The sequence below is a fragment of the Crotalus tigris genome, unplaced genomic scaffold (assembly GCF_016545835.1).
Source record: "Crotalus tigris isolate CLP2741 ecotype Arizona unplaced genomic scaffold, ASM1654583v1 scf7180000023830.6690815, whole genome shotgun sequence".
Taxonomy (NCBI): Eukaryota; Metazoa; Chordata; class Lepidosauria; order Squamata; family Viperidae; genus Crotalus; species Crotalus tigris.
Genome location: NW_024100214.1, coordinates 3,918,236 through 3,946,112, shown reverse-complemented (window position 1 = coordinate 3,946,112; position 27,877 = coordinate 3,918,236). Strand labels below are relative to the sequence as shown.

The following is a 27,877-nucleotide window of genomic DNA, read 5'->3' as shown; positions in this document are numbered from 1 at the left end:
CAGATTCTTAAGTCTTCTAGCATATTGATAAAGCATAACACTGGTAGTCCTTGACTAATGACCACCATTGAGCCCAACATTTCTGTTGTTAAGCGAAACAGTTGTTAAGTGAATTTTGCCCTTTCTTGCGACTTTTCTTGCTGTAGTTGTTAAGTGAATCACCACCATTTTAAGTTAGTAACATGGTTTTTAAGTGAATCTGGCTTCCCTATTGACTTTGCTTTGTCAGAAGGTCGCAAAAGCATAAATACGAGTCAGTTGCCAAGCATCTGAACCTTGATCACATGACCACGGGGATGCCGCAATGGGCACGAGTGTGAAAAAAATGGTCATAAGTTACTTTTTCAGTGCCGTTGTAACTTTGAACGGTCACTAAATGAACTGTTATAAGTCGAGGACTATCTGTACACTCTTTTAGATATATTTCATGCCCTCACTGTTCACATGTGGGCAACTCATGGAGAATCTGAGGCTCACTGCTTTGCTTACTTTCTCTGCATTCAGAGGATGCATTATCACTAGCTTTTGGAAGACCTAATTGTTTCTTTGGCTATGAGTGGACGTGTGCTGGGAAATAAAAAAACTGCTTATAGCTTCCCTAGCTATGATGCTGATGAAGGAAGTGACAGGTGCCATATGTATGAATGTGTTCTGGTACTCTTTACCACCAGCCTCATTCAATTTTACAGCTCTTGAACAGTACCCAGGGCTCAAAGTACAGCTGCACCCTAAAATGGCTACGCACTCTTGCCATGGACAGTACTGGTTGTGTAACTCCCAACACTCCTGCAGAGAACAATCATCTTAAGAACACATGGTGTCGTGTTTCTGTTCTTTGTAGGTGTGACCCACGCAGCCATCTGGGCAGCTTGCATTTCCTATCTAAGTGCTGCTGTGCCCCCGGAACTGAGGACGTCAGCCCAGGGGATCTTGCAGGGTCTTCACCTTGGCCTGGGCAGAGGATGCGGAGCAATGATTGGTGGAGTGTTGGTCAATTATTTTGGTAAGGGAAACTTAGGTATTTATATGACTTTCAACTGTTTGGACTATTGCTTTAAGAACCTTTTCCTCAACCACTGTGGAAACTGAAGAACGTGTTAGTAGTCAGAGGTGCTACCAGACTCCTCCTGATTTGGCTTTCCTCAACCAGATGCTGAGTATTTGTCTTGGACTGCAGCTCCCACTGTTGCAGGCAAGCACAGTCAATTTGAATATTTTCCATTGTTTGGCTGTCATATATGCATGTACACAAGCGCGCGCACACACACACACACACACACACACACACACACACACACACAAACAGAGTGTACAGGGAGGAAAAAGTCATATTGGGGAGAATGTGGCCTATATCAATCAGCAAATATCAATTGGTAACTCAACCTTCTCTGCTATGGTTCTAGAGACACATCTACAAGGCCTCTGAACATCATCTCAAAGAGACTTTGCTCCCCATCTTCTGGGAAATATTCCACACAGCACTCTGCTTTCTTCCTCTCGGCCCATAACCAAAGCCAACTAACTGCGGGATTTTCAATTCAATGTGGAAATAGGGATTTTCATTTTCTCTCAGCACAAACCCTGCTGCCGGTATTTGCATGCTAGATGGTGCTCTTGCAGTGACCATGGTGATTCAGTAGCTGGGCAGGCTGGCTGCTTTGGGATGCAGCCTCCTCTCCATTTATTATGGCTATTATTAGATTTGTACACAGCCCAAAGTTGCCCTATGAGAAAGATGGGCAGTTTCTAAATGTGATATGTAAGCAAATAAATAATATTAGATATTTTTATCTCACTTGAGAGAGAGAAAAAGAGAAGTTGCCCTGATAAACACATAGAGAGATTAGCAAACTTTTCTAGGAGGTTTTCAAGCAGATAAATTGCTGGAAAGGTGTCTTCAAGCTGTACCTCTGATCCCATATTGTACTTGGAATTTATCCATGTGGCTAGAAACGCCAAAGCCCAAAGCTCTTTTTGGGTTCTCTTTATCCAGTTTTAGGATTTGGGTGGAGAATAGATGATGTTTTAGGTCATGTTTATGCAGAAATACTGAAAATTCAAAAGGTTTTACAAACTTTTAAACAGTCAGGTACCTTTGCTGATTTACAACAAATCACCCAATTCTACTTCTGAATTATTCATATTTTGGAAAGCTTGCAGATTCAGAAATCATGAAGCGAAACTTTAGTCTCCTTTTTTCTGAGTTTGTAGCATGTAATATGTGGTCTTGTTAGAAAGAAATGGGAAAATATTCCAAGAGTAATACCCAACGAGTACCAAACTTTTAGCATTAAAATGATTTTTTTTAATACGGAGTTCTACTGGGAACTTCTTTTCACACTTTCCAGTTCCAATTATAAGCAGAAATAGACAAGTATGCCCATTTCTAATGTGAAATCTGAGACCCTTAATGAGTCCTTAAAGAACAATAACTATTAAAAAGCCTCTCCTATTGTGGCGTAAATAAAACCTATAACAATTACCTTGTGTAATTATTACCTTTCCTCAACGTATTGTAAGGTCGTAGCTGTTCAGTTGTTAGTGACAGCTTCCTCTGCTTTTTTTTTGTTGTTGTTTAAATGGCAGCCATTTTTGCCTGTTAAACTAAAATGCAATTCCACTTGTCTCTTTGATCTCAGCCATCTTCTCTCTTTTGAGGGAGAATAAACAAAATGGCGCAGAGGTCCTTGAAGCATGAATGCTCTCCTCTCGTACACTTTTGCTGGGAGAAAGTTTCATTTAAATGGGGATAGGGTTTTGTTTGTTTGTTTTTGTGCCTCTGAGTCAGTTCTGACTCCCAACAATTGCTCATTATTCTTGGCAAGCTTTTTCAAAGGTGATTTCCCTTGCCTGCTTCCCTGGGCTGAGGGAGAGTGACCTGGCCAAGGTCAGTTGCTGGCTTTGTGCCTAAAACTCGAACTAATAGTTTCCTGATCTCTAGCCTGCTGTTTTAACCACTACACCAAACTGGCTTATTTACAGGTAGTCCCCGATTTACAACAGTTCATTTAGTGACCGTTCAAAGATACAACGGTGCTGAGAAAAGTGATTTATGACCGTTTTTCTCCGTTACAGTTAGTTTTTTTTCTAGCTTCCCCATGATCATGTGATCAACATTCAGATGCTGGTTCACACTTATTGACCGTTGCTGTATCACAAGGTTATGCGGTCACCTTTTGTGGCCTTTTGACAAACAGAGTCAATGGGGAAGCCAGATTCATTTAACAACCAGGATAACTAACTTATCAACTGCCATGAGTCACTTAACAACTGTGGCTGGAAAGGTCGTAAAATGGGATAAAATTCACCTAACCACAGAAACTTTGGGCTCAATTGTTATAAGTTGAAGACTACCTGTATTTACTAAAGCTTGAGTAGGGCATGCTTTAGTAAATACAGGCCTACCTAGTCAATCACTCCCCCCCAGCAACTGAATCAGACCCTATTTTGTGTGCTTTTTCCTCTACAGGAGCTGCCTCAACTTTCAGAGGGATAGGAATGGCTTTTCTTGTTATCCTCTTGCTTTTTGCTTTGATTCAGTGGATAGCAGTTCAGGATGACAAAGAAGGTAAAGTGCTTATTCCTTAGGTAAACAACCTTACCTAACCGGTTTTTCTCCTTTGGGTTATTTTCCGTTTGCGTTATCCTGAAGTTTTTTTTTTGCTTTTTTAAACATTTGCCATCTCTAATCAATTAGCTTGCGTGATGACTTTTTATGATTTTGGATTGGGTTCATTCTTAATTCATGTGGCATATTGTGTTTACCACATAGCTTTGCCTATTGCAGCTCTACCAGATCTGAAATCCCAACAGACCATATAGCTTCTAATGGCAGTAAGCCTAAGCCAGTGGTTCTCAATCTGTGGGTCGGGATCCCATTTGGGGTCCAACGACCATTTCATGGGGGTCGCCAAACAATGCAGTCCGCCATTTTTTCCCCTTTTCTTTAGCTGTGCTACTCCCTTTTATTCTATTGGCTTTTGAAAGCCAATAGAATAGACTCTCTTGAATAGAGTCTAATTCTATTGGCTTTCAAAAGCCAATAGGAATTGTCCAGGCTGTCTCTGCCCTGCTGAGCCCGCCAAAAGTCCCATTCTGCAAACGGTGCTGCACCAGTTGAGTAGTCCTCGACTTACGACCGGTTGAATAGTCCTCGACTTACGACCGGGTGGGGGTCATGGCATTAAAAAGGTTGAGAACCACTGGCCTAAGCAGAATAGTTTAATATTTGGTGCCATCTTGTGGACATCTGTAGTTTTGCAGTCCTGTTACAGTACGCCTTTACAGAAGATTGGGCGCACTGCTTTTTCTTCTTCTTCACAATGTCAGACTGAAGCAAGAGTAAACCTCATTTGATATAATACAGATTGATTTAAAAGTAATGGAAAGACATGCACATCGACTTATAACATTGATGTCTTTGGGGAAAAAGATCCCAGGAAAAAGCGGTAAAATCCAGTGTCATCTATAGAAAATGGCTTCTGCTATAGTGAAGCAATTTCTTCATGTCCTCATCCCATAAATCTGTAATGTTCATCATGGAGATCCATCTGGAAGTTGTCTCTGGAGTTTTTCTAGCTGTACAGAAGGATGTAGAATGAGGAGAAATGTGGGATGACTCGCATATAAACTAAAAATTTGCTAAAAATAAGCTTGCCTCTGATACTGTACCTCTTTGTATAATAACTCAAGTGTGTTTTAAAAACTGGTTTTGTAGATACTCAGGTGATTGAAATAAAAGAGATGCTTTGATCCATTTCTCTGAACTGCATCTAGAAGAATTAGGCGACCTATGAGATGTTTGAAAACTTGGTCCCATTTTGCCATCCCTGTACTATTTTCTTTGAAAAATAAGATTGGAAGTTAAACATTATTGATAATTATTTTATACAGTGCTTGGTTTACTTCTTGCAAGAGAGAGAGAGAGAGAGAGAGAGAGAGAGAGAGAGAGAGAGAGAGAGAGAGAGAGAGAGAGAGAGAGAGAGAGAGAGCGCTATATTGCAATGGATTGAGAGAAGACTCCTTACCTCTTTTATTTTATATTGGGTGTGAAGTATTTTTCTCCAGTACAGTAGCTAGCAGTCAGTAAGTGCTAACTTCAGAACTGAGGAAATGGAGCTTGCTGTCAAAATCTAGCAAGGGATTCCTACTATAGCCAGAGAGAACCTAGAATCAGAATGCTGGATTCAGAAAAGTGCTTCCACTTAACTCTTAGATGGTGAGTTCTCTTGATATCAACATCCTGTCTCTTGTTTGAAATTTTAGACAAGACCATGCTGGCCGAAAGGATCCCGGTGCCTTCAAGTCCGGTGCCCATTGCCACGATTGATCTGGTACAACAGACTGAAGATATTATGCCTCGCCCATTGCCCAAGCTTCCTGCCAAAAAGACCAAGCACCAAGAAGAGCAGGAAGATGTACACAAGCCTGCTTGGGGTGTCAGTTCTTCACCCTGGGTTACTTTAGCCTATGCTATTTATCAGATAAAAGAGATGGTTCAGCTCTCCAAAACCAATCAGGCACTTGAGAACCAGCCTTTGCAGGTAACAGGGTTTGGGTGCATGAAAGGTATTTCCAGGCAAAAAGTTGTACATACCTGATACTCCAGGCTTTCCAATTCTAAAACAGAAGCTCCCAAACTACAGGATTAGTACATCCCATTCTTCACATATTAAATATTGGTGCTATTAAAACAATAACAGAGGTTTAAAAATGTAACATGGATTTTGCTTGCATAATGCGGTTAGACATGGGCGAGCCTCTGTGCCTTGCATTGGATTGATTCAGTACTGTCATTTCATAGGGAGACAAAAGCTCTAGGAGTTCATTTGTCATTTAACTTGGGATTTGGAAAAGGATTCAGAGCATAGCTGGAGAGAAGCAAACTAGAGGATCTCTGTGCCTGTATGAGAGGCACAATATCTAGTGAGGTAGGATAATTGGAGAGATGGATGACAGTGCTGTGAAGTCAAATCTTCTCAGACCGATGAATCTCTTAGTTTTTTTTTTTTTTTTTTTTTAAAGAAAGTCCTAGAACTCTTAATCAAGAGGCAAAGCTGAACTTTTTCACTGGGTGCCAAGGAAAGTCAGCACCTCTTGAAAACATCATGGGAAAAAAAGGCTGTTGACATTAATATTTTTGCATAGTCAATCCACTATTGTCTCAGACCTACAGAGATACTGTAGTATCTCATCTTGTGCCTTGGCTTGATAGCGCAAGAAAAACCGTTTTACAACAGTTTTGCCAATCTGGCAAAGAAATCTGAACACATGAGCTTGCTTTCTTATATCAGCTGGTTTGTGCACAGGATATAAAATTAAACCTTGTTATTTAGTGTTTTTATTTGCAGAAGAATGTGATTCTTGTCCTACCCCTTTTGTGATTATTAGGAAAGATAATTTACTTCTCTGCTGAAATATTCATACTTCTGTTCCCAAAATAGCACGCTGCTGACATTCAAATAGAAAGTATTGCATAGAAAGCCTATGAGGAAAATATGTGCAACTGCATAAAGGGAAGCATGAAATGTGTTAAGCTCTGAGGAATGTTCTTTCTTATCTACACAGAATTATTATTATTTGTCTTAAAATACACCAAGTCTTTTTTCTACATGCTTCTTGGGGAAAAGCAGTTAGGAAAATATAGGACAGGTAAGTTTATCTGATCTGCTACCTGCGTATGATGGCTTTTGCTGTTGCCTGAATGCTTGTGTGCTGCGCTGTGAATATGATTTTGTGATCCGTGTTAAGAGGATGCTACCTTGGCTTACTAGGAATGACAGTCTATGTCAGGGGTAGGCAACCTTGGCTCTTTTGTGACTCGTGGACTTTAACTCCCAGAATTCCTGAGCCAGCATGGCTCAGCTTGGAAACCTCTCCCTTTCCCCTCAGCATGGCTGGCTCAGGAATTCTGGGAGTTGAAGTCCACGAGTCATAAAAGAGCCAAGGTTGCCTACCCCTGGTCTATGTGTATTTTCTGAACAAATCCACACAGCAGATGTTAACCTTGTGGTTTTCTTTTGCTTTTTCCTAGAATGCCAGCAGTAATCATGATTCCACGCCAGATAGTCCCCTGGATCAAAGACCTGATGGTACAGTGGTAGAACCTTCAGTACCTACAGCTACCCCTGAAAACCACCCCAGTTTGGACTGCCCTGTTTCTTTGGGAAGCCGAGTTCAGTCTCCCGAGAGAAGGCAGGAATAGAAATTTCTTGAATCCATCTCGCAGCACTGAATACTGCTCTTGGCAATCAGAAAAAAAGACTGATGTGGGAGTTTGAGACCTCACCTCTCTTCCTCTTGGCAATAGTAACCTGATGCGGCCAAAGCTTTTAAAATATTTAATGCCTTTTCTGTGACAACACCTGAGGCCTGTTGCAGGAACAGTTTGAAGGCTAAGCAAAAGCGGCCAGGTTAATGACTAGCAAAAAAGCATGCTATTTCATCTGAAGTTTTTTTTCCCCTCCACCTGAATGGAAGTGTTGTAAAACAAACACATCTGATTGTCTTGATAATTTTCTGGATTGTAATTAATTTTCACAGACAAAACCCCCGCCGTTCAATTCTGTTTCCTCTTACTTAATGCACTTGAACATTTTAATTCAATATTAGGGAAAGGGAAGACAAGAGCTCGTGGCAGTTTTTTCTTAGACAGTGATTATTTATTATGAGGTGCAGGCTTCCCTAGAGCAGTTAATCCACCAAAACCTCAGAGAAAATACAGTAGTTAAATATGGAAATGAAGGAAGGAGCCCCATAGAATTCTGTCTTTTGTAAAGACTTTTCAGAGATGTTGTAGAACTTTTGGCTGGTAAAATTCTACATGAAACATCTGTTGAAACCTTTCTAACCAGACAAGCGGCATTTATGTTGCTGTGGCCAAGCCGTAGAGCATTAGTAAGGGCATTTTAGAAAGAAACAGAACAGGAAAATGTGGTTCTCCATAATTCTGCAAGAACGGGATATGGGTTGGAATGTGTGATGTTCTCTTTGAAGACCTGAACTGTGATGATACAGTTTGAAGGTACTGATGGTTTTATATGGGATGGATCTGCCCTAATCACCAAAGAGGGATTGTCCTACAGAAGCAGTCTATGTGGATTCTCTTTTTTTGCCTCTCTGGTGTGTGATGGGGAAACATGATTCCTTCCCCTCAGGCAGATCTGAGAAGTTCCCACTTAACTTGTGTAGCACAATAACAACAAAGGGTCAGAAATGTCTAGCTTTGTTAGATTTTTGGAGTGGTGATGCTGATGCCACATTCCTAATTGAGGCCTGCAGTCTGTTCTGAAAGCCGGTAATGAGAGGCATATATATCAGCTGTTTCTTGAGAAGTTTTTCTTAGCCAGGCTGATATAGTTTATTTTATGATAGAGTATCTTTATTTAAGGGGAAAGGGAATAAAACTTTATAGAATATATTTAAAGTGCCTGTGGATTGGGAAGGGGTGTAAATCCTAATTATTGTAAAGGAAAGGAAGACATAGTTAATATAAAAGCAGTTGGAAAAAGAGAAAAATGGATAGAGCAAATTGATCATGTTGACTTATCACTAATTTGTCAAGACATTGGCAGATTCAGATTTGACATTTACATTTCACTGAACTGAGTGCAGGTCCCATACATTCTTTGTTGTTATAGCTGAGAGAAAATGTTAGAATCAATTTTATAGCGTTTAGGCTTCAAGCATACTGAATATCAAATTTAATCTTCCATTAGAGGAGTCCCATTCATGGGTGATTTTGCCCAGATGGTTTTTGACTTCTGGCAGCCAATGGGATGCCATTTATGTCCCAAGGGCTAGTGCAGCTCATAGAATTAAATTTCAGATACCCTTGATTTTTGAATGCAGAATATAGAATACCTTAAGATAGATGCTAAGGGTGTTTTCCTTACATAAGCCTTAAGGGACTGTTAACAATCTATACCTGGGACCAAATATGGGCAAGTAGTTATTAGCTATTTTTTGCACTTCAACTTAAATGTACTGTAAATTTCTCTTGACTTGTTTAAGTGACCTTTAAAAATAAAATCAGAAATCTATTTATTATATGTTTATATTGCAGAGGAAAGGAAGGAAATGAATTTTTTTAAAAAAAAAGTAGACTAAAATGGTTATTTAAGAGGCAACGAATCCTTTAGATGAACTTATCTGAACTATGTGATAAATGCTGTGGTAATAACTGTTAATGTTGGATACCTGAGTTGTAAGACTTACACATTATGTTTACATATCCAACCTGCCTGTCAAATCAGTTTCTTCCTTGTTTGTGGACAATGGGGCTGTAGAGAGCTCTCGTATTTGTGAAGTTGTTAAAACGTAGTGAGATAAATAAAATTTCATGTATACGTCAAAAATGTCATGTTCTGTTAAAAACATGAACAACTATAGTAGGCGGTGGATTAGCAAGAGTTTGTGTTTACTAAATACTTTGTGCTTTTATTAGACTACTTGTACTTACTATTCTCAAATGCCTCTCTCCTCTGGTTAATGGCTCCAAGTAGTGCCAGGTCTTTAAGAAGTAGAGGATGAAACACAATATTAACAAGACTTTGTGATCTAATCTGACTGCTCTATTTGCAGAAGGGGTGAATGATTCGTCTCATTGGACGAGTGCAGGTATTCAGCCATTGGACGAGTGCAGGTATTCAGCATGTTTGTTACCTGCTTATATGTACTGAGAGCCTCAATAATGAGGGAACATTTTGCTAGTCTCCTGTTGAAAATGAAGAAAAAATATTCACTTTTTTTGCAAGTGGTTGCACAGCAGAGTTCTCCATAAATTACAAACAAGGAAGCCCTCAACTGAACCATGGCCATATTTGAAATCATCATGGCTCTTAAGATGGTTATGAGGGCACTTGCCCTGCAGTTACTTTTGATAACCCCCTATACTAAGCTTGACTCCTGATTACTAGGTGATTTGTCACTGACTTCTTCCAGGTTGCTTTTTCAAATTCCCTACAGCCTGGGATTTTCTTGAGGACTTTCCCCCCCCCAACCCCCTAAGCACAGTTTACGTGTCACTCCTTTATCTTGGAGATTAGCCAAGGTTGGCTTGACATTGCCACTTTTTGCAACAAGGCAGCTTTTCTTTTTTGGCACCTAGACTGCAATCAAATTGTTCCTGCTCTAATCTAACCCTTCCCATATGCTGGTATATGAAGCATTGAAATTCCTTGCAAGTGCACTCCTGTGTTTATTGATGATAGTCTGGCTAGTTCCAAGAGCTGCCCTTCAGAGGATGAATTTAACTGTCCCCTTGGGAGATCATAGACGAGTTCCCCCTTCCCTTTTCTTTCCCTTGCCCAGAGGAAGTGAATTATATCCCTTTTCTTGTTTTTATTCTTGGCATCAAGGGGTTCATAGAAAGAATTTGAACCCAAGAGATGAGAAATATATCGATATTATCAACCACCTTGTTCAGCAAGGATCTCCACTCCTTGCTTGGTGTCCTGAAGGCTGCTCTCTGCAGGAATTAAGATACGTTATTAATATATTTGAATGCACTATTTACAATGGCTCATTTTATTTGAAAGTGAATATTAAAAACAGGTTGGGATTTACAAAATCCAAGCAGTTCTCTTCTTACTCTACAGTGCATTCTGTCAGCAATGCATCAATCGACACTCATACACATTGTTACTGTTTACATTTACTGTTTTTTAAAAAATTAAGGTATATAAAATGATGGTGTCTCCATTTTTTAAATCTTCACAAAAGCCAGTGGTATAGGTTAATCGGAGAGATGATTACATTACAGCAAACTTCATGCAGTCTTCAATGCTAGACTAATATGAAGTGATTAGTAATTAAAGAACAAGATCTCCTTGGTTCCCTTTCCATGTTTCTAAGATCTTGTTATGTGCACAGAAATCTTGGTGAATTGTTTCAATTTGAGGACTAGAGACTTAAGATAGTGCATCCCAAATCATGAGCTGCTATGAAAATCATAGCATGCTTACCTAGCCCAAAGGAGCGATGTAAGGAAAATCAGAGTCCTGGTAACCTATAATTACACAATTCTTTTGGTGGCCTGTTGCCTCAAAAGAAAAATCAAGCTTCTTCTAAATGAAACAAGAACAAAGCTTCAGACCTCCATCCTAAATCAGCTGTTGGAGCCAAAGTAACTGTTAACTGTCTTTCCTTGCAGATTTGTGCTTCTAAGCCTTTCATACGTTCATTTGTGTATTTCAGTTTCAAGGCTGCCTGACTCCATAGGGACACCATGTTACAGAAAAAAACATTAAAACATAACCAAGAAAAAAAAACAGTTGGCCAAAGACCAAAATGTCAAGCAACAAATAACCAACCAAAAGATCTTGCAATCTGCAGAAACACGGGAGCAATGCCAATCCCTCTTGTGGACTTGGAAGGTTTTGGCAGTGATCCCGACTGGGATTTAGGGCTTCATGTACACAGGAGTAAACACTAGTTCTGTCCCACTTGTGCTACTAACCTTTGAGTCACTATGAGTTGGGTGGCATATAATTTAATACATTTTATTTTTGTTGGTCACACACTCTGCCGGACATTTAGACTGGATTTGGCATTTTTATCCACCTATTGAGTCCTTTCCAAAGATTTGGGATAGACAGATGGTGTTTGATGAAATTAAAAGGTACCGTTGCAAGATGTAAACTGTTCCAAGTAAAGCTGCTTTTTGCAACTGACCAATGGTGATTTTGTCAATTCCAATGGTGTTCAAGTGGTGCTCCAGATGTTTTGGAATTCTGCGCCAGGTACCTGTTATTACCTTTGCTTTTATTGCTGCTGCTGCTGCTGCTTCTTCTTCTGCTACTACTACTACTACTACTACTACTACTACTACTACTACTACTACTACGCTCCAACATTTTCCTTGGCTCTTCTAAAGATGAGTGCTCTGTGGCATCTGTAATATCTAGAACGCTCAGTTTATTTGCAAACTATGCTGAAACAACACAGCTTTAGCTTATCCCAATTACTGGAGAGAAATAATTAGCATAAAGTGGTTAATCGCCAGTAACATCAACTTCCCAGCTCATTTTCCCAACTTCAGTTGTCGTCACTGGATTGTCCCAAGCAATGTGATTGTGTGTTGGGTTGGAGCTGTTGTGTTTTACAAACCAAAAATTATGGCTTAAATGTGTTTCCGTGAACTCAGCAAATGAGAGTTAAGCACACCATGGGTTAATGTGCAAACTTAGAAATCAACAGATCAGGCAAATAAGAAAGACTGCTGTAAAGTGAACCTTGTAAATTGGCAGAGCAACTGAGAGGAATTCCTTGCCCTCCACAGGCTGCCTCATCAAACCTTCAGCAAATTGTTCCTCTAAGCAGAGACGTTGGCTAAGTCCGGTATTGTTCAGATGTGCCTGGATTCTCTCCTTACATAACCCTAGGCATGATGGCTTTGCAAACTTAACTGCTTCCTGGAAACCAATGAAGTCATGGTTAAGTCCTTCAAAATGTCTTGACTGCCCTCTACAGGTTAAAAGGTGTGTTATTACATGTTTCCGCTGACCTGGGCATCAGCTCAAAGAAATTCTCTACTGTGGAAGTGCCGGAGGTTTGGTTGTAACAGTCTCAGTCCCTCCTCTTTGTTTCTCTCCTCCACCTCAGGAGAAGCATTATGGGGCTCTAGTTCTGCCTCAGTCTCTGGCTGGAAAAGCTGTTGCTCTAGGAGGGCTCCTCCGATGCCATACTGTGCCTCATGGGCTGTCGTTTCTTCAGCAGACACATGAGGAGAACCTAGAACAAAGTTTGCAAACCTGGAGAAAGGAGAAAGAGGGATCACAAAGCAGAAGAAAGCAATGCACCAAACACTTAAAAGTGATGAAAAAAAAAGGGGGGGGGGATGTCAGGAAGAAAAATACTGGCCCAATCCCACCTTGCTCTAATCTCATCCACAAAGGCACCAAATGTAGCCCGCCAGAGAAGACTCCTGTGGAAGCGCCACCTCAATGGGGAAAAAAAGCTTTTGCTATTTAAAACCCCAAATGAAGCTATAAGGTATGGAAAAGAAAACAAATGCTCCTACTTTTGTGGGGATTGCAGTTTGACCACGGCTACCCAGGACGGGAAAGTGGGATTCCTACAGAATATGCGCAGCTCCTCCAGGGCCTTCACAGTCTCTGTTTCTCTTTGTTCCTGGTATTCGTCTTCTGTCAGATAACGGGTCTCCAATTTTTCTGGGTGGAAATACTGAGCAGCTTTTCTAAACCAAGGAGGGGGAGGAAGGGGAGGGAGGCACTTTAAAGATTATAGTATGGATTTGAAACCCAAAGAGTATGGAATACATTTTTAAAAAGAATTATCTAGAATCCAACAGGCAGACTATTACTCTTGACTACCTTATACTAAATGGAAAATCCATACCAAGTTAAAATAATCAAAGAATTACATTCAAGGTAGTTTGAGTTTATTAGCTATGTTGTTTGCTCCTAAGTAAATTCCAGTGACCCTTCTTTCTGAGCAGACATAGAGAGGACTGTGTTGTAACACTTCGCAATGGGGAAAGGTAAGAAGTGACCTTCTAACCTTGCCACCTTGGAGATCAGATCTCCTTCTTAAGGCTTCTCCAAGGACAGCCAAACTTAAGTTCTTGACAAGGTGCCAATTTTGTACCCAAACAGTTCTGCAGTCCTTTAATGAGATTCCAAGCACAACTGAGTATGAATAGAATTCAAAATGGTAAAAGAAAGTCCCCCCCCCAGATTCCTGAGTTTATTGCTAAAAGCTCTAACAACAGATATCATTGTATAATTTAATAAGTGAACTGCTCTCCCCCTTGAAAGCACCTATATTTAGACACAATTATCTGGCAAATAAAGCAGAACATCCTAGCACAGTGATGGTGAAATTTTTAGAGACGAGTGCCCAAACTGCAACCCAAAACCCACTTATTTATTGCGAAGTGCCAGGTCTGCATCAGCATTGTGGTGGCCTCGGGGGACGTGGGGCGTGGCCCATTGGTGGGTGTGGCTGCAGTGGTCATGGCAGACTGGGTGAACATGGCTGGGGCCAGTCCCTCGCCATCCCTGGGGCATCCCCGGGGGGACCAACATCACTTGCTCGCTTATTTCCTGCCCTGTCACCTCCAAGCACCATGTGCTCGCTACTCTGGCAAACTCTGCTGGGGCAATGGCACGCGTGCCCACAGAGAGGGTTCTGAGTGCCGCCTCTGGCACGCGTGCCACAGGTTCGCCACCAGTGTCCTAGCATATGTTTTCATCCAAAAGAGTGATTAAAAATAAGTCTATTTGCATGCGGTGTCTACAATAGCCCTGATGCTAAAAAGTGCTGAAGAAAGTGTAATTGTAGCTCAGATACTAGGGCACAACTATGTGTCAGAAAAATCCCTAATAATGCTACTACTTCTGAAATGACATACCCACAATATAGAGTAAGAATACTCTATACTGAATGTGGCCCCAGATAACTGTTAGGCTCCCTAGAATGATTGCTTCTAAGGAAGTGCAGCGAATGACAAAACAGAAGCTTGAATTTTGTATAATGCTGAGACAGGGTTTCATGTAACTACAGACTGTATCTCTTAGTGCATCACAACTAATAAGGCAAAGAGAAACTATGGTTATCTATTCTGATTTGTTTTAATCTTTAGAGCTGATCCCAGAATCCTAGTTTTTTCCTTGATTTTTGTGTTGCTCTCTAGACCCTTTGCCAATTTACCAAGGCACTAAGGCAAATGTCTAAACCAGGGGTAGTCAACCTTGGCTCTTTTATGACTCGTGGACTTCAACTCCCAGAATTCCTGAGCCAGCTAAGCTGGCTCAGGAATTCTGGGAATTGAAGTCCACGAGTCATAAAAGAGCCAAGGTTGACTACCCCTGGTCTAAACAGACTCTGTTTCTCAAACCAACCCATGCTTTCTTGAGGGAATGGCAACAACCGAATCAGGAAATTGTTTTGCTTATCCTCAAAGAATGATTCATGCTTCCTTAACTAAGCATCAGTAACATAAATCCTGCTTTGCAGTGGCTACAAACATAGCCAGTTTATGTGTAGATTTGTATAATCCAATTCTCAAATAATATAATTCAGTAGGACAATAACTTTCAGAAAAATTACACCAATGCCAAAAATTACACCCTCAAGGACAAGTTGTTCTCTCTCAGTGTGATGCTACTCAGTTTGAGCTGGAAGGCCCATAGCCTTGCACTGAATGACTTTACAGCTGAGTGGGGACAGAAGCAAACAACTTCCAGGGCATTCTGGCACTGTGCAAGCTCCACTACATATTAGAGAGAAAGCAGAACATAAGGGGCAAACAAATTTAATAAATAAACAACACGGTTTTCATTGACAGAATAAAATTGCCTGAAATGTCTGATTACATCATACAGTTGCTTCAACAAATTTTTGGTAAGAATATCATTTTGATTTAATAAGTGAAAGATTACTGACTTGCCAATATAGCAGGATGCTTGAAGGGGATAATGCAGGAGTTTTGTACAGAGCATAGCAGTTATGACTGCATAGGCAACCCAGGGGATTGCAATGCCAAAATAAATTAAGATCAGGCCTTTCAGCTGCAACATCCACATCAAGAGGTTCATACTTTGCTGGCTGCCGAGTGGCCCGTGCTTCTTGCAAATAGCAAAAGAGATCAATCCAACTGATAAAATATACCCTGAAAAACAAAACACCAAGCCATGAAATAAATAGTAGATAAAAAAGTGATAGATTTAGTTATTTTAGACTTGCAACTAACCGTTCACTTGAGGCTAAATTGTGATAAGTAACATTTGCTTCTGAGAGGGATAGTTAAGTAAACTAGAAGTCAATTCTTTCCACTCCTGATTTTTTTTTTCTGTTAGTGGGATACTTTTCATGGCATAATAACAGCTTAGAGTTATGCCACATACGCCCATCTGAAGTACAGACAGGCTGATTACTCTGGAAATATATCTGTCCAGCATTTTATGGGAAGATTAACTTTTATTAATACTAATAAATGGTAGAATGTGCTCATTTTCCAATTGCATCATTTAAAATAATACTCATGGAAAGATGATTTTTTAAAAAACTTTCTGATCAAGATTCCAGTAAAAAAAGAGCAATATTGTATATACATTCATAAATATGTATGGATATTTACTGAGGTAAATCTCATAATACAGGTAGTCCTCAATTTACAATTGGTTGCTTAATGACCAAAGTTACAATGAACCTCCCCATAGTTGCGTACAACCCATTTTAAAGTTACAACAGTTGCACCCTTTCTCCTTGGTCAGATTTTGTGCACCTGGTAACTAGCTCACCTTCACACCATTTGCAGTGTCCCACACATTCATGTGACCATGATTTGCTACTTTTTTGCTGGTTTTCAGTGTTAACTTCTGGTTTCTGGCAGAAAATGTCAAAAAATCAGATTCGGTCACATGATGCCTCAACTTACGACTGCAACTACTTATAACCATAATCTAGGGCTCAATTACAGTTGTAAGGTGAGGATCATCTGTATTTGCTAATGAGGACGTTAAAGCAGGAGTTTGCATGATTATAGCTATGTAACAAAGGTTGAACAAGCATATCTTTTACTCAGTTATTTAGTTCACACATAAAGTCAGTCTAGCATGTGGATGTGTGAATCTACCCCGATTGTTCAGCATTATGAGCCAGCACTATAAAAAAAAAAAAAAATCCTGATTTAGTGCTAGGAACAAACACAACCAGCAATGACTAAACACTAAGTGATGATTTATCATATACAGGTGAACTCGAAAAATTAGAATATCGTGCAAAAGTTCATTTATTTCAGTAATGCAACTTAAAAGGTGAAACTCTATGAGACAGACTCATTGCATGCAAAGCAAGATAGTTCAAGCCATGATTTGTCATAATTGTGATGATTATGGCTTACAGCTCATGAAAACCCCAAATCCACAATCTCAGAAAATTAGAATATTATATGCAATCAATAAAACAAGGATTGTACACAGAACAATATCGGACCTCTGAAAAGTATAAGCATGCATAGGTATTCAGTACTTGGGCCCCTTTTGCAGCAATTACTGCCTCAATGCGGTGTGGCATGGAAGCTATCAGCCTGTGGCACTGCTGAGATGTTATGGAAGACCAGGATACTTCAATAGCGGCCTTCAGCTCTTCTGCATTGTTCGGTCTCATGTCTCTCATCTTTCTCTTGGCAATGCCCCATAGATTCTCTGTGGGGTTCAGGTCAGGCGAGTTTGCTGGCCAATCAAGCACAGGAACCCTTTGCAGGTATTATGGTTTAATTAGCTGATGAGAGTGGGACACTTTGTGCCTAGAATATTGAACCTTTACACAATATTCTAATTTTCTGAGATTGTGGATTTGGGGTTTTCATGAGCTGTAAGCCATAATCATCTCAATTATGACACATCACGGCTTGAGCTATCTTGCTTTGCATGTAATGAGTCTATCTCATATATTAGTTTCACCTTTTAAGTTGCATTACTCAAATAAATGAACTTTTGCACGATATTCTAATTTTTCGAATTTCACCTGTATATTAAAGGACACTACATAAAGAATGTTTGTATCACTTCACATAATTCCAGATGCTCTTGAAGCCTCTGGACAGCATATTTGGCAGAGAGAGATCTTTATCTCAAGTGTCATCTTTCTCATCAGGGAACAGAAAGCTTTTTTACATCCAAAGTAATAAAAGTCTGCTGTATCCCAGAGCCGGGAGGGAGGAGAACAATAAAATCTCAGTTTTTGAAGGTTTTCAGAATAGTCTTTCTGTCATTCAAATATAACTAAGATTCACCAGGTATGCAACCAAGACTACTTGTAAGTGTACAGGTAGTCCTTGACTTACAACCACAACTTAAAATTTCCATTGCTAAGCAAGGCAGCTGTTAAGTGAATTTTGCCCCATTTTATAACCTTTCTGTCGCAATTGTTAAGTGAATAATTGCAGTTATTAAGTGAATCATGCAGCCAGGCTTCCCCCATTGACTTTGCATGTCAGAAGCCGGCTGGGAAAGTTACAGATGGTGATCACATGACTCCAGGATAGTGCAACTGTCATAAATACATGCCAGTTTTCAAATGCCCAAATTTTGATCACGTGACTATGGGGATGCTGCAACAGTCAGAAGTGTGAAAACTGGTCATCAGTTATTTTTTTCAATGATGTAACTTTGGCCATTAAAGTAACGGTTGTAACTTGAGGATTACCTACAACAGGTATGTCTAATGAGGATATAGTTAGTCTGAGTCTGCAACCTTTGGGAGATAATGCACTTTATTTGACAAGCTTTCCATTTTAGGACTGAAGAGAGTTGTAATTGCCAAAGAAGCTCATTTTCAAAGGGTCTTATATTGTTATTCATTCTCATACCCAGTATATAATATGGAGAATTGTTCCACATCCATTTCAGTTTTTCTCTCGAAACATAGAACATATACAGAGAAGAGAACCAGCAACCACTCATTAAAATCCAGAAGGTACTTAGCTAAAAGAAGGGGGGGGGAAAGAACAATGACGTTTGATTATGGTGCATGTCCATACAGATATACAAAAGTGGAGTTAGTGAAACCACCCAAATCAAGCTGAAACAAGTTTAGAGAAGAGAAGAGCTCACTATTAGACAAACCTAATGATAATCTCATTTTGGAATTTAAAAGTCAAAAGGTTCTTCTAGCAAAAGCCAAACATACCTCTTGTCTCAGGGGTACATAATTTCACCACAATTAGCACAAACATTGAATGTTAAGGTTAGAAAGACTACCTCACCATGGGAACAGCACATGCCTTTCCTCTGAGGAACATCTAATGGCCACTGAGGAATATTTTCTACAATCTAAGAATGGGAAGTTCTTACATTTCTGCCTGATAAAAACTTAGCAGAGCCACAAAAAGCAATTAAAATATGACCCAGGGTCTAAACTTTCAAGGAGCAAAACCAAGCAAAATATTGAACGAGCGTTGTATTTTTAATACAGCATTTTAAGGACTGATATTTCTTGGTATATCGCTAGGAAACTGAAATTTGTGTTTTGCTGACATGGAAAGTAAAGTCAGCTCTTCTGTTTTATGGTCAAAGATGAAAGAGTTATTGGATTAGCTATATCAAGAACTGCTGGGTTATATTTCAGTGTTTCGTTCCTTCTACTGCAGCTCCCTATGTCTTCGGAAAACCCGCTTTGAAGGGTCAAGGGACCTCTAGAATAACGGGAAGAAGTAGCATCAGGGATCTCCTGAGGAAAGGAGGATGCCCGAAGATCAATTATCTTCTTCTACCAATACAACACTTTAAATTGAATTCTACTCCAGGAATACTTCCAGTAGAGAAAAAGAATCTGGATTCAACTCTGTTGTCTTGAATAAATGTGCTTTGTTTATATAAAGAATATCAAAATGCTTTGCCCACCCTGTTACCTATCTTACGATTTTGAGTCTTCCACCCATAGTGAAATCTTGTCCAAAAAGAAATGACAAGTTGACTCTGTCTCTATAGAAAACATTGAATTCAAAACTATTTACCCCAAGTTTCAGTAATGTTAAGGTTTTATTCTGCTTTACCAGTTAGGGATCATGCTACTAGCTGACTGCTGAAATATTTATTCCATGGTTAAACCACTTCAGTAACCTTTGATTCACCCACAAAACTAAAAGCTCAGTTAACATTGGGGAAGCATCAAATACTTGCTGTCTTTCTTTATATTAAAAGTCATAAACCTACCTTGGGAATAAACCTTTTAAGCATGAAAACGAGAAACACTAGAGGTATGAAAATGCCAAATGCTATCCCAGCACAATAATAGAAGATATTACTTCTGTTTGGGAGAAACACATGAATGCTAGTAAATCTTTTGCAAAGGAAAATAAGTACAAGAAAGTAGAAAAGCAAAGATATATAGCTTTATTTAAATTCTACAGATCACTTCACTTACTTACACAGCTCTGCATCTTGCAATTAACATCCCATGAGAATTCCTTGCTTCATATTGCCTGGATTCACAAGCTGCGTTAAGCTATAATGTGGTTGGTTTCAGTTTTAGATTATCTTACTGTGCAAAGTCCTTCTGGTTTGTATATCATGATTCAGAGCTTAATATGATAGGTGAATTCAATCATGGTTTGCTAAATACATTATGGCTAAGCCAACTAAATACATCATGGCTAAGCACCTAGTTATTCAGTGGTTGGATGGGCAACCAATAAACTTTAAATATATAAACAAACAAATAAATAAATAAATTACTGCCAACTTCCATCCAACTATTTTATAAAGCTTTCTACAGATGACCTCATTTATTGTATAGAGGTTGTATATGCAACTCCTATCCATAGAGGGTGTGCTGGAGGCCATGCAATTCCCCCCCCCCCAGGCTAGATTTCTGGGCAGATCGAGAGAATATCCACTCCATCAGCCCTTGTTTGCAACAATTGGTGTCAGAGAGTTAAAGACCATGAGATTCATAGCAGAAGAGAGCATCCAAGATCAGATCTCCTTCTGAAAGCATTTATTTCTCTTCCCATTCAGAGAAGAGTCCAAAAATTCTACTGCTTTGATACTACATTCCAGAGAACACAGCACTGTAATTTTGTAATGCAATCCTATGTATGCTCGCTCAGCCCCAGTAAAGTCACTTGATTTATACCATAACATGTGCCTTATTTATTCCACCAATTTACTGATCACTGATTTAGACAATATTGTACATCTAAATAAGCACACACTTTAAAAATTGGAAGGAAAGAACTGCAGCCCTACCCATGGTAACTTGTCTCAGGTCTTGCTGAAATCAATGCAATTTCTTAGGTTTGCAGACTTGCAGCACATTTTTATTTTCAAAATTAGCAAGTTCGTGTAATTGACAGATTCCAGTAAAGCTAACACGTACCTGCTCAGGTTAAAGGCAAAATGAAAAAGAAGTCCACCAGCAACAAATAACAGAACGAGTTTGCTATCCAACACTGGAACAAAAGAAAAGATGGGAAATCCAAACCTGTTTCACTTATTTATTTATTTATTTATGAGACTTATATACCGCTTTAAGTGCAAGCACTCTCTAAGCGGTGTACACCAGTAAGCAATATATATATATATATATATTTACATTGCCCCCAACAATCTGGGTCCTCATTTTACCTACTTCGGAAGGATGGAAGGCTGAGTCAACCTTGAGCCGGTGAGATTTGAACCGCTGACCTGCTGAACACAGTCAGCTAAAGTGGCCTGCAGTACTGCACTTATGTACTAAAAATGCACACTTCTAACAATACAAAAGTATTTTATAGATGGGTTTCTCTTAATATTACCGTACTCACTCTTTTGTTGTACTCTCACAGTGTAGAGTATTTTATTTGTTGGTTCGATCCTGAAACATGTTTTCCCAACATACTGGTCCACTGTTATGAGCGTTTGATTAGACACACTAGGCTGCCAAATATTGCTAATCAGGCACTTCAAAAAATCGAGCAAATGTTCGGAATTTTGGCAGTCACGTTCATCTGGGATATACACCACTTGAAATAATCCAGTGCTGTTTGTGAACACCTAAAAAAATATAATAATTCTTAATTATATATTCAAAACCTAAAAGGAACTATGAAATAAGGAACAATGGGATTTCTTACTACCATTAAAGTTTAATCTATGTTTACATACTTTCAGTCAGAAATCCTGAGACATCCTAACACAGCCATTCGCGCAAGTAGGTGAACAAGTAGAAATACACAACTGAGTCCAAAATTTCCACTGCTAAGCAAAGCAGTTGTTAAGTGAGTTGCGCCTCATTGTACGACCTTTGTTCCACAGTTGTTAAGCAAATCAATGCCCTTGTTAAGTGAATAATGCAGTGACTAAGCGAATTTGGCTTTCCCCCATTGGCTTTGCTTGTTGGAAGCCAGCTGGGAAGGTTACAAATGGTGATCACGTGACCCCAGGACACTGCAACCGTCATGTCAGTTGTCAAGCACCCTAATTCTGATCATGTGATCATGGAGATGCTGCAACAGTCATGTGAAAACTGGTCATAAGTCACTTTTTTCAGTTACTATCAAATGATCACTCAACGAATGATTGTAAGATGAATACTATCTGCAAATAACTGATTGCATTTGAACTTGGATCTGTTGCTCCAAACCCAAGCACAGCTTGCAAGCCATTAATAATTCCTGGCTTGACAGCTTGCACTGATTGTAAGCGACAAACTAAAAACTCAGGTTCCACAAATGATTTATTCTGGTTTATTTACTCAATCATACAAGTGGAGGAAAAAGCAAGAGGCAAATATTGATGTTTGTCTGAAAAATTCCAAGATTGCTCTCCCCAAAATAACTTTACACATAGTACTGGGGCTCTACACGTAGATGCTATATAGACCACATGATTTATTTAGAGCAGGGTGTTAAACTGCCGGCCCATGGGCTAGATGATTCATGTGGAAGCCGCACCCACCCCCCAGCTCTGGTAAGGGGGAAAAAGTTATGATACATCGCAACACGTCACATGACGCGGCGAGTTTGACATCCCTGATTTAGAACAAAGGTGAATGTAGCTCTCTAGATCAGTGGTTCTCAACCTTTTTAATGCTGCGACCCCCAACCGATTGTAAGTCAAGGACTACTCAACCAGTCGTAAGTCGAGGACTACTCAACTGGTGCAGCACTGTTTGCAGAATGGGACTTTTGGTGGGCTCAGCAGGGCAGAGATAGCCTGGACAATTTCTATTGGCTTTTGAAAGCCAATAGAATTAGACTCTATTCAAGAGAGTCTATTCTATTGGCTTTCAAAAGCCAGTAGAATAAAAGGGAGTAGCACAGCTAAGGAAAAGGGGGGAAAAATGGCGGACTGCATTGTTTGGCGACCCCCGTGAAATGGTCATTCGACCCCAAATGGGGTCCCGACCCACAGGTTAAGAACCACTGCTCTAGATGTTGGTGAACTGCAACATGTAAAATTCTAAGTAGCATCAATATTACCAAGAGCTAATGAAATTGAAAGATCTGGAAGGCTGTACATTACTCATTCTTGATTTAGGAGAAATAGTTTCCATTTTCATTGACAACAGAAAGTAGGCAACCTGATGGCAAAGATTCATGGAATTATAGTCCCAAAACCTGAGTGGCCCCAGACTGCTTACTCCTAAGGACTTTCTTAATCCAAATAGCAGAGGTGAACATAAAACAAAAATCTCCACTTAACAGATATTCTTGCAATTTTCCAATGTTTGTCCAAAAGATTTAATACAGAAAGCCCTCTAATGATTTCCCAATGGGCACAAATAGGCTTTAGGCTGAATTATCAGTCATTCTATTATTTTGACAGAACTGTGGAAACTTGTCCTCTAGGTGGCTCAATTAGGGATCCTTAAGAGAGAAGATCACCACAGATGGGGACTGCAGCCAAGAAATTAAAAGACGCTTGCTCCTGGGGGAGGAAAGCTATGGCAAATCTAGACAGTAAACTAAAAAGCAAAGACATCACCCTGCCAACAAAAGTACATATAGTCAAGGCCATGGTTTTCACAGTTGCAATGTATGGCTGTGAAAGTTGGACCATAAGAAAGGCTGAGCGCCAAAGAATTGAGGCCTTTGAACTATGGTGCTGGAGAAGACTCCTACGAGTCCCCTGGATTGCAAGGCGATTAAACCGGTCAGCCCTAGAGGAGATCAACCCTGACTGCTCTTTAGAAGGCCAGATCCTGAAGTTGAAACTCAAGTACTTTGGCCACCTAATGAGAAGGAAGGACTCACTGGAGAAGAGCCTAATGCTGGGAAAGATTGAGGGCAATAGAAGAAAGGGACGACAGAGAATGAGATAGCTTGATGGAGTCATTGAAGCAGTAGGCGTGAGCCTAAATGGACTCCAGAAGATGGTAGAGGACAGGAAGGCCTAGAGGAAAGTTGTCCATGGGGTCGCGATGGATCGGACACAACTTCGCAACTAACAACAACAAAGAGAGAATTGTTTGGAGAACACCTGGCAACCTAACTGAATACAAAATCGAGGCGTTTATTATAGATACAATGCACTTCTATGCAAATTTACTCTAACACAAATCTCTGTGTTTAAATGAGATTTTAGAGGAGCTTAAATGATACCTAAATTTCCACTGGAAGCTTATAGATTCTATAAGCTTTAACTCTGTTTCTCACAAAATCATGGATTAGAGGTGTTAGAAACATTCTTTATTTTATTTTATTTATTTATCTATATTATTTATTAAATTTTTAATGCCACACATCTCCCCTGTAAGGTGACTCTGGCAGCTTACAAATTATTTTGTTGCTGAGATACTGAGATAATTATTTCAGTATACACAAAGTCTATTCTTTGGGTATTTTATGGGATTTGGGCAGCACAAAAACCTTATTTGTTTGCAAAGGAGGCCACACCAAAGAGGAGTATAAGAAATTCCACAAAAGCTTTGACAGCCAATAGAAATGAAGACAGTATTCCAGCTGAGCTATTCAAAATCTTAAAAGAAGATGCAGTAAAAGTGCTACACTCAATTTGCCAGCAAATTTGGAAAACTCAACAGTGGCCACAGGATTGGAAAAGGTCAGTTTACATTCCAATTCCAAAGAAAGGCAATGCCAAAGAATGTTCAAACTATCGCACCATTGCACTCATTTCACATGCTAGTAAAGTTATGCTTAAAATCCTACAAGCTAGACTCCAGCAGTATGTGGATCGAGAACTACCAGAAGTACAGGCAGGATTTCGAAGAGGCAGAGGAACTAGAGATCAAATTGCCAACATACGCTGGATCATGGAGAAAGCTAGGGAGTTCCAGAAAAACATCTACTTCTGCTTCATTGACTATGCAAAAGCCTTTGATTGTGTGGATCACAACAAATTGTGGCAAGTTCTTAAAGAGATGGGAGTACCAGACCATCTCATTTGTCTCTTGAGAAACCTATATGCGGGTCAAGAAGCAACAGTGAGAACCGAACACGGAACCACTGATTGGTTCAAAATTGGAAAAGGAGTCCGGCAAGGCTGTATACTGTCGCCCTGCCTATTTAACTTATATGCAGAGCACATCATGAGAAAGGCAGGGCTAGATGAATCAAAAGTTGGAATTAAGATTGCCGGGAGAAATATCAACAACCTAAGATATGCAGATGATACCACTCTAATGGCAGAAAGTGAAGAGGAACTAAAGAGCCTCTTGATGCGGGTGAAGAAGGAGAGTGCAAAAGTGGCTTGAAACTCAACATTAAGAAAACCAAAATCATGGCATCCGGCCCTCTCAATTCCTGGCAAATAGATGGGGAAGAAATGGAGGTAGTGACAGATTTTATTTTTCTGGGCTCCAAGATCACCTCAGATGGGGACTGCAGCCAAGAAATTAAAAGACGCTTGCTCCTGGGGAGGAAAGCTATGGCAAATCTAGACAGCATTCTAAAAAGCAGAGACATCACCCTGCCAACAAAAGTGCGTATAGTCCAGACCATGGTTTTCCCAGTTGCAATGTATGGCTGTGAAAGTTGGACCATAAGAAAGGCTGAGCGCAAAAGAATTGAGGCCTTTGAACTATGGTGCTGGAGAAGACTCCTGCGAGTCCCTTGGACTGCAAGGCGTTCAAACCGGTCAGTCCTAGAAGAGATCAACCCCGACTGCTCTTTAGAAGGCCAGATCCTGAAGTTGAAACTCAAGTACTTTGGCCACCTAATGAGAAGGAAGGATTCACTGGAGAAGAGCCTAATGCTGGGAAAGATTGAGGGCAATAGAAGAAGGGGACGACAGAGAATGAGATGGCTGGATGGAGTCACTGAAGCAGTAGGTGTGAATTTAAATGGACTCCAGAAGATGGTAGAGGACAGGAAGACCTGGAGGAATGTTGTCCATGGGGTCGCGATGGGTCGGACACGACTTCGCAATTAACAACAACAACAGAAATGAAGACATGACATCTGGAGAGATGTCTTGTTTCTCCAGAGTTTTCCTTTGCAACATTCCATTTGACATTTTTTTAATATTGCCAAATCTTCAATAGCATTCTTCATTGTGTTTTTTTTCTGCCAAGAAAAAACCCTAGCCACTTAATTTATGAATTCATCAACAGCATGACTTTACCTGAATACTTGACCAAGTATTTTGTAAGTACATTGCTCCATTTGGAATGTAGCAGAAACAAGCTGATTCCGTACTATGCATTATCTTCATTATCTTCAACTGTTTACAGCTAGTACTATCTATACAAAAGGAAAAGGGTCAATCACAGCATCATGAAATACTATATATGCAAGTTATTTAGACATTTTTTCCCAAGAATTATAATTGTCACAAACCAAATCAAGCTGCCACATTGAAGTATGCCCACCTTCTATAATTTGCTGGATTTGGTTTATCAGTCCTGCAATCCATCACTGCAGTCCTAAATTCTTCCTATGAAATGCACATCCACGTATATTTGGGGCCACTGTTGTCCCATCTGCAACATAACTTGGCTGCATAACCTTCTTTTTTTTTAAACAAAATTTTATTAAGTTTATATAAATGAGGAAAAATAGGAATAATACAGGTATGGTAAAGGGAAGGGTGGAAGGAACAGGAGAGGGGAAGGAAATAAGGAATTAGGATAAAATAAGGATAGGTACAATCACATATTTCAACAAACAAGCAACTGTCCGGATCATAATAATGAGTAAATATCATATTGAACCATTTTTAGCAAAGCTTTGACTGTAACATATTAAAAACAATTAGTAAACAAATACGTTGATCTATTAAGTAAACACTACTAATAAAATCTCAAAAAAAAAAATCCTAAGAGTCAAAAGTAACAAATGAGAATCAGTAAATCAGGAAAAGTAATCATATCATCAAAATGTTAGTTAGAACTCGATTAAAAATCAGTCATCTATTCTAAAATATTGAATCCTTCAAGTTCTGACGTGTCTCTAACCATTGATAAAAAATTTTCCAAGTTCTAAAATAAATTGAATCATCTTTTTCTTTCATCGTGCAGTCCTCCTAGCTCAGTGTTTCCCAAACTTGACAATTTTAAGGCATGTGGATTTCAACTCCTAGAATTCCACAGCCAGCGTTGCTGGCTGTGGAATTCTGGGAGTTGAAGTCCACATGCCTTAAAATTGTCAAGTTTGGGAAACACTGTCCTAGCTAGCTAGACCTAGCACATCTTTTGCCTTCCAAACAGCCAAAAGAGACGGGCTACGCTGCTAGGCGCTGCCATCTGAAGCACCAAAGAACCGAAAGGCGAGCGGGCGGGCGGGTGGGTGGGTAAGCTGACGCCGTCCAAAGATTTCGGGGAAAGAGCGGCAAAGGTCTTATTAGGGGCAGAAATCCAAATGAACAGACGACTGATCGCTTGCCTTTTCAGTAGGGATCCCCATCCACCACCCCCTTCGGCCGTGTATCGGCACCGGTCCGTGTCATGCCAGCAACAGGGCAATGGGATGAAGGCAGCACACAAATGCACACCTTTCTCCGCAGTGCCCAAAAGGTTGGGGGCCGCTGCTTTGTCGTTGTTTGCAAAGGCAACTGTTGGCTAGCAAGCTGATTTCAGATGGCAGCTTCCAGCCAAGTTACCTGCTAATGAAGGCGGGGCTTCGTCAGCCCTCACGGCCTGGATTAGCCCCGTGGCGAGCAGCTGTCCCAAGAGCAAGGCAAGAGGCTGTCTCCGGACTTGCAAAAACAGCCGACAGCCCGAGGAACCGCCGCACTGAGACATTTTGTTTTCCCCGGCTCGCCGCCCGCAACTGTTTGAACAAAGCTGGTGCCTCCGAGGAGGAAGGCGCGGGAATCGAGCTTCGATACACGCTGACGAAGAAGCCTGGGCGGCCAAAACCGGCAAACGGGATCGACTAGTTGAGGCTGGAGGAGGAGGAGAAAATGCCAAATGAGTCTGCCTTCAGTTCTGAATTTAAAAAAAAATCATAAGCTTAAGTATTTAAAGA

At 40.1% G+C, this 27,877-nt stretch overlaps 2 protein-coding genes across 11 annotated transcripts in view; one reads left to right on the top strand and one right to left on the bottom strand.

The window, feature by feature from the left end:
* Positions 1-9,356, top strand: part of MFSD6 (major facilitator superfamily domain containing 6) — a 46,877-nt gene extending 37,521 nt beyond the window's left edge. For 2 of the 6 annotated variants that reach the window (XM_039322080.1, XM_039322079.1), the window contains exons 4-7: positions 842-1,003; positions 3,470-3,568; positions 5,266-5,543; positions 7,034-9,356. In XM_039322080.1, coding sequence (XP_039178014.1) covers positions 842-1,003; positions 3,470-3,568; positions 5,266-5,543; positions 7,034-7,204 — 710 coding nt within the window. In that variant the 3' untranslated portion in view covers positions 7,205-9,356. Of the gene's footprint in view, positions 1-841; positions 1,004-3,469; positions 3,569-5,265; positions 5,544-6,567; positions 6,652-7,033 lie in introns of all 6 variants that reach the window. The other 4 variants (XR_005554057.1, XM_039322081.1, XM_039322082.1 and 1 more) reach the window with 4 other exon arrangements.
* Positions 9,357-10,511: 1,155 nt separating this feature from the next.
* NEMP2 (nuclear envelope integral membrane protein 2) lies at positions 10,512-27,782 on the bottom strand. Of its 5 annotated transcripts, none has more exons than XM_039322087.1 (10): positions 27,402-27,649; positions 26,281-26,419; positions 26,034-26,152; positions 21,275-21,503; positions 20,848-20,920; positions 19,683-19,776; positions 18,338-18,452; positions 15,409-15,634; positions 13,022-13,198; positions 10,512-12,752 (listed from the first exon to the last, which is right to left on the bottom strand). In XM_039322087.1, the coding sequence occupies exons 3-10, from the start codon at positions 26,121-26,123 to the stop codon at positions 12,518-12,520; spliced, it is 1,239 nt and encodes a 412-aa protein (XP_039178021.1). In that variant the 5' UTR covers positions 26,124-26,152; positions 26,281-26,419; positions 27,402-27,649; the 3' UTR covers positions 10,512-12,517. The 5 variants fall into 5 exon arrangements, with proteins under 5 accessions (XP_039178021.1, XP_039178020.1, XP_039178022.1 ...); XM_039322086.1 differs by having other exon boundaries at positions 27,510-27,649; XM_039322088.1 differs by having other exon boundaries at positions 26,281-26,391; positions 27,510-27,649.
* Positions 27,783-27,877: the final 95 nt, after the last annotated feature.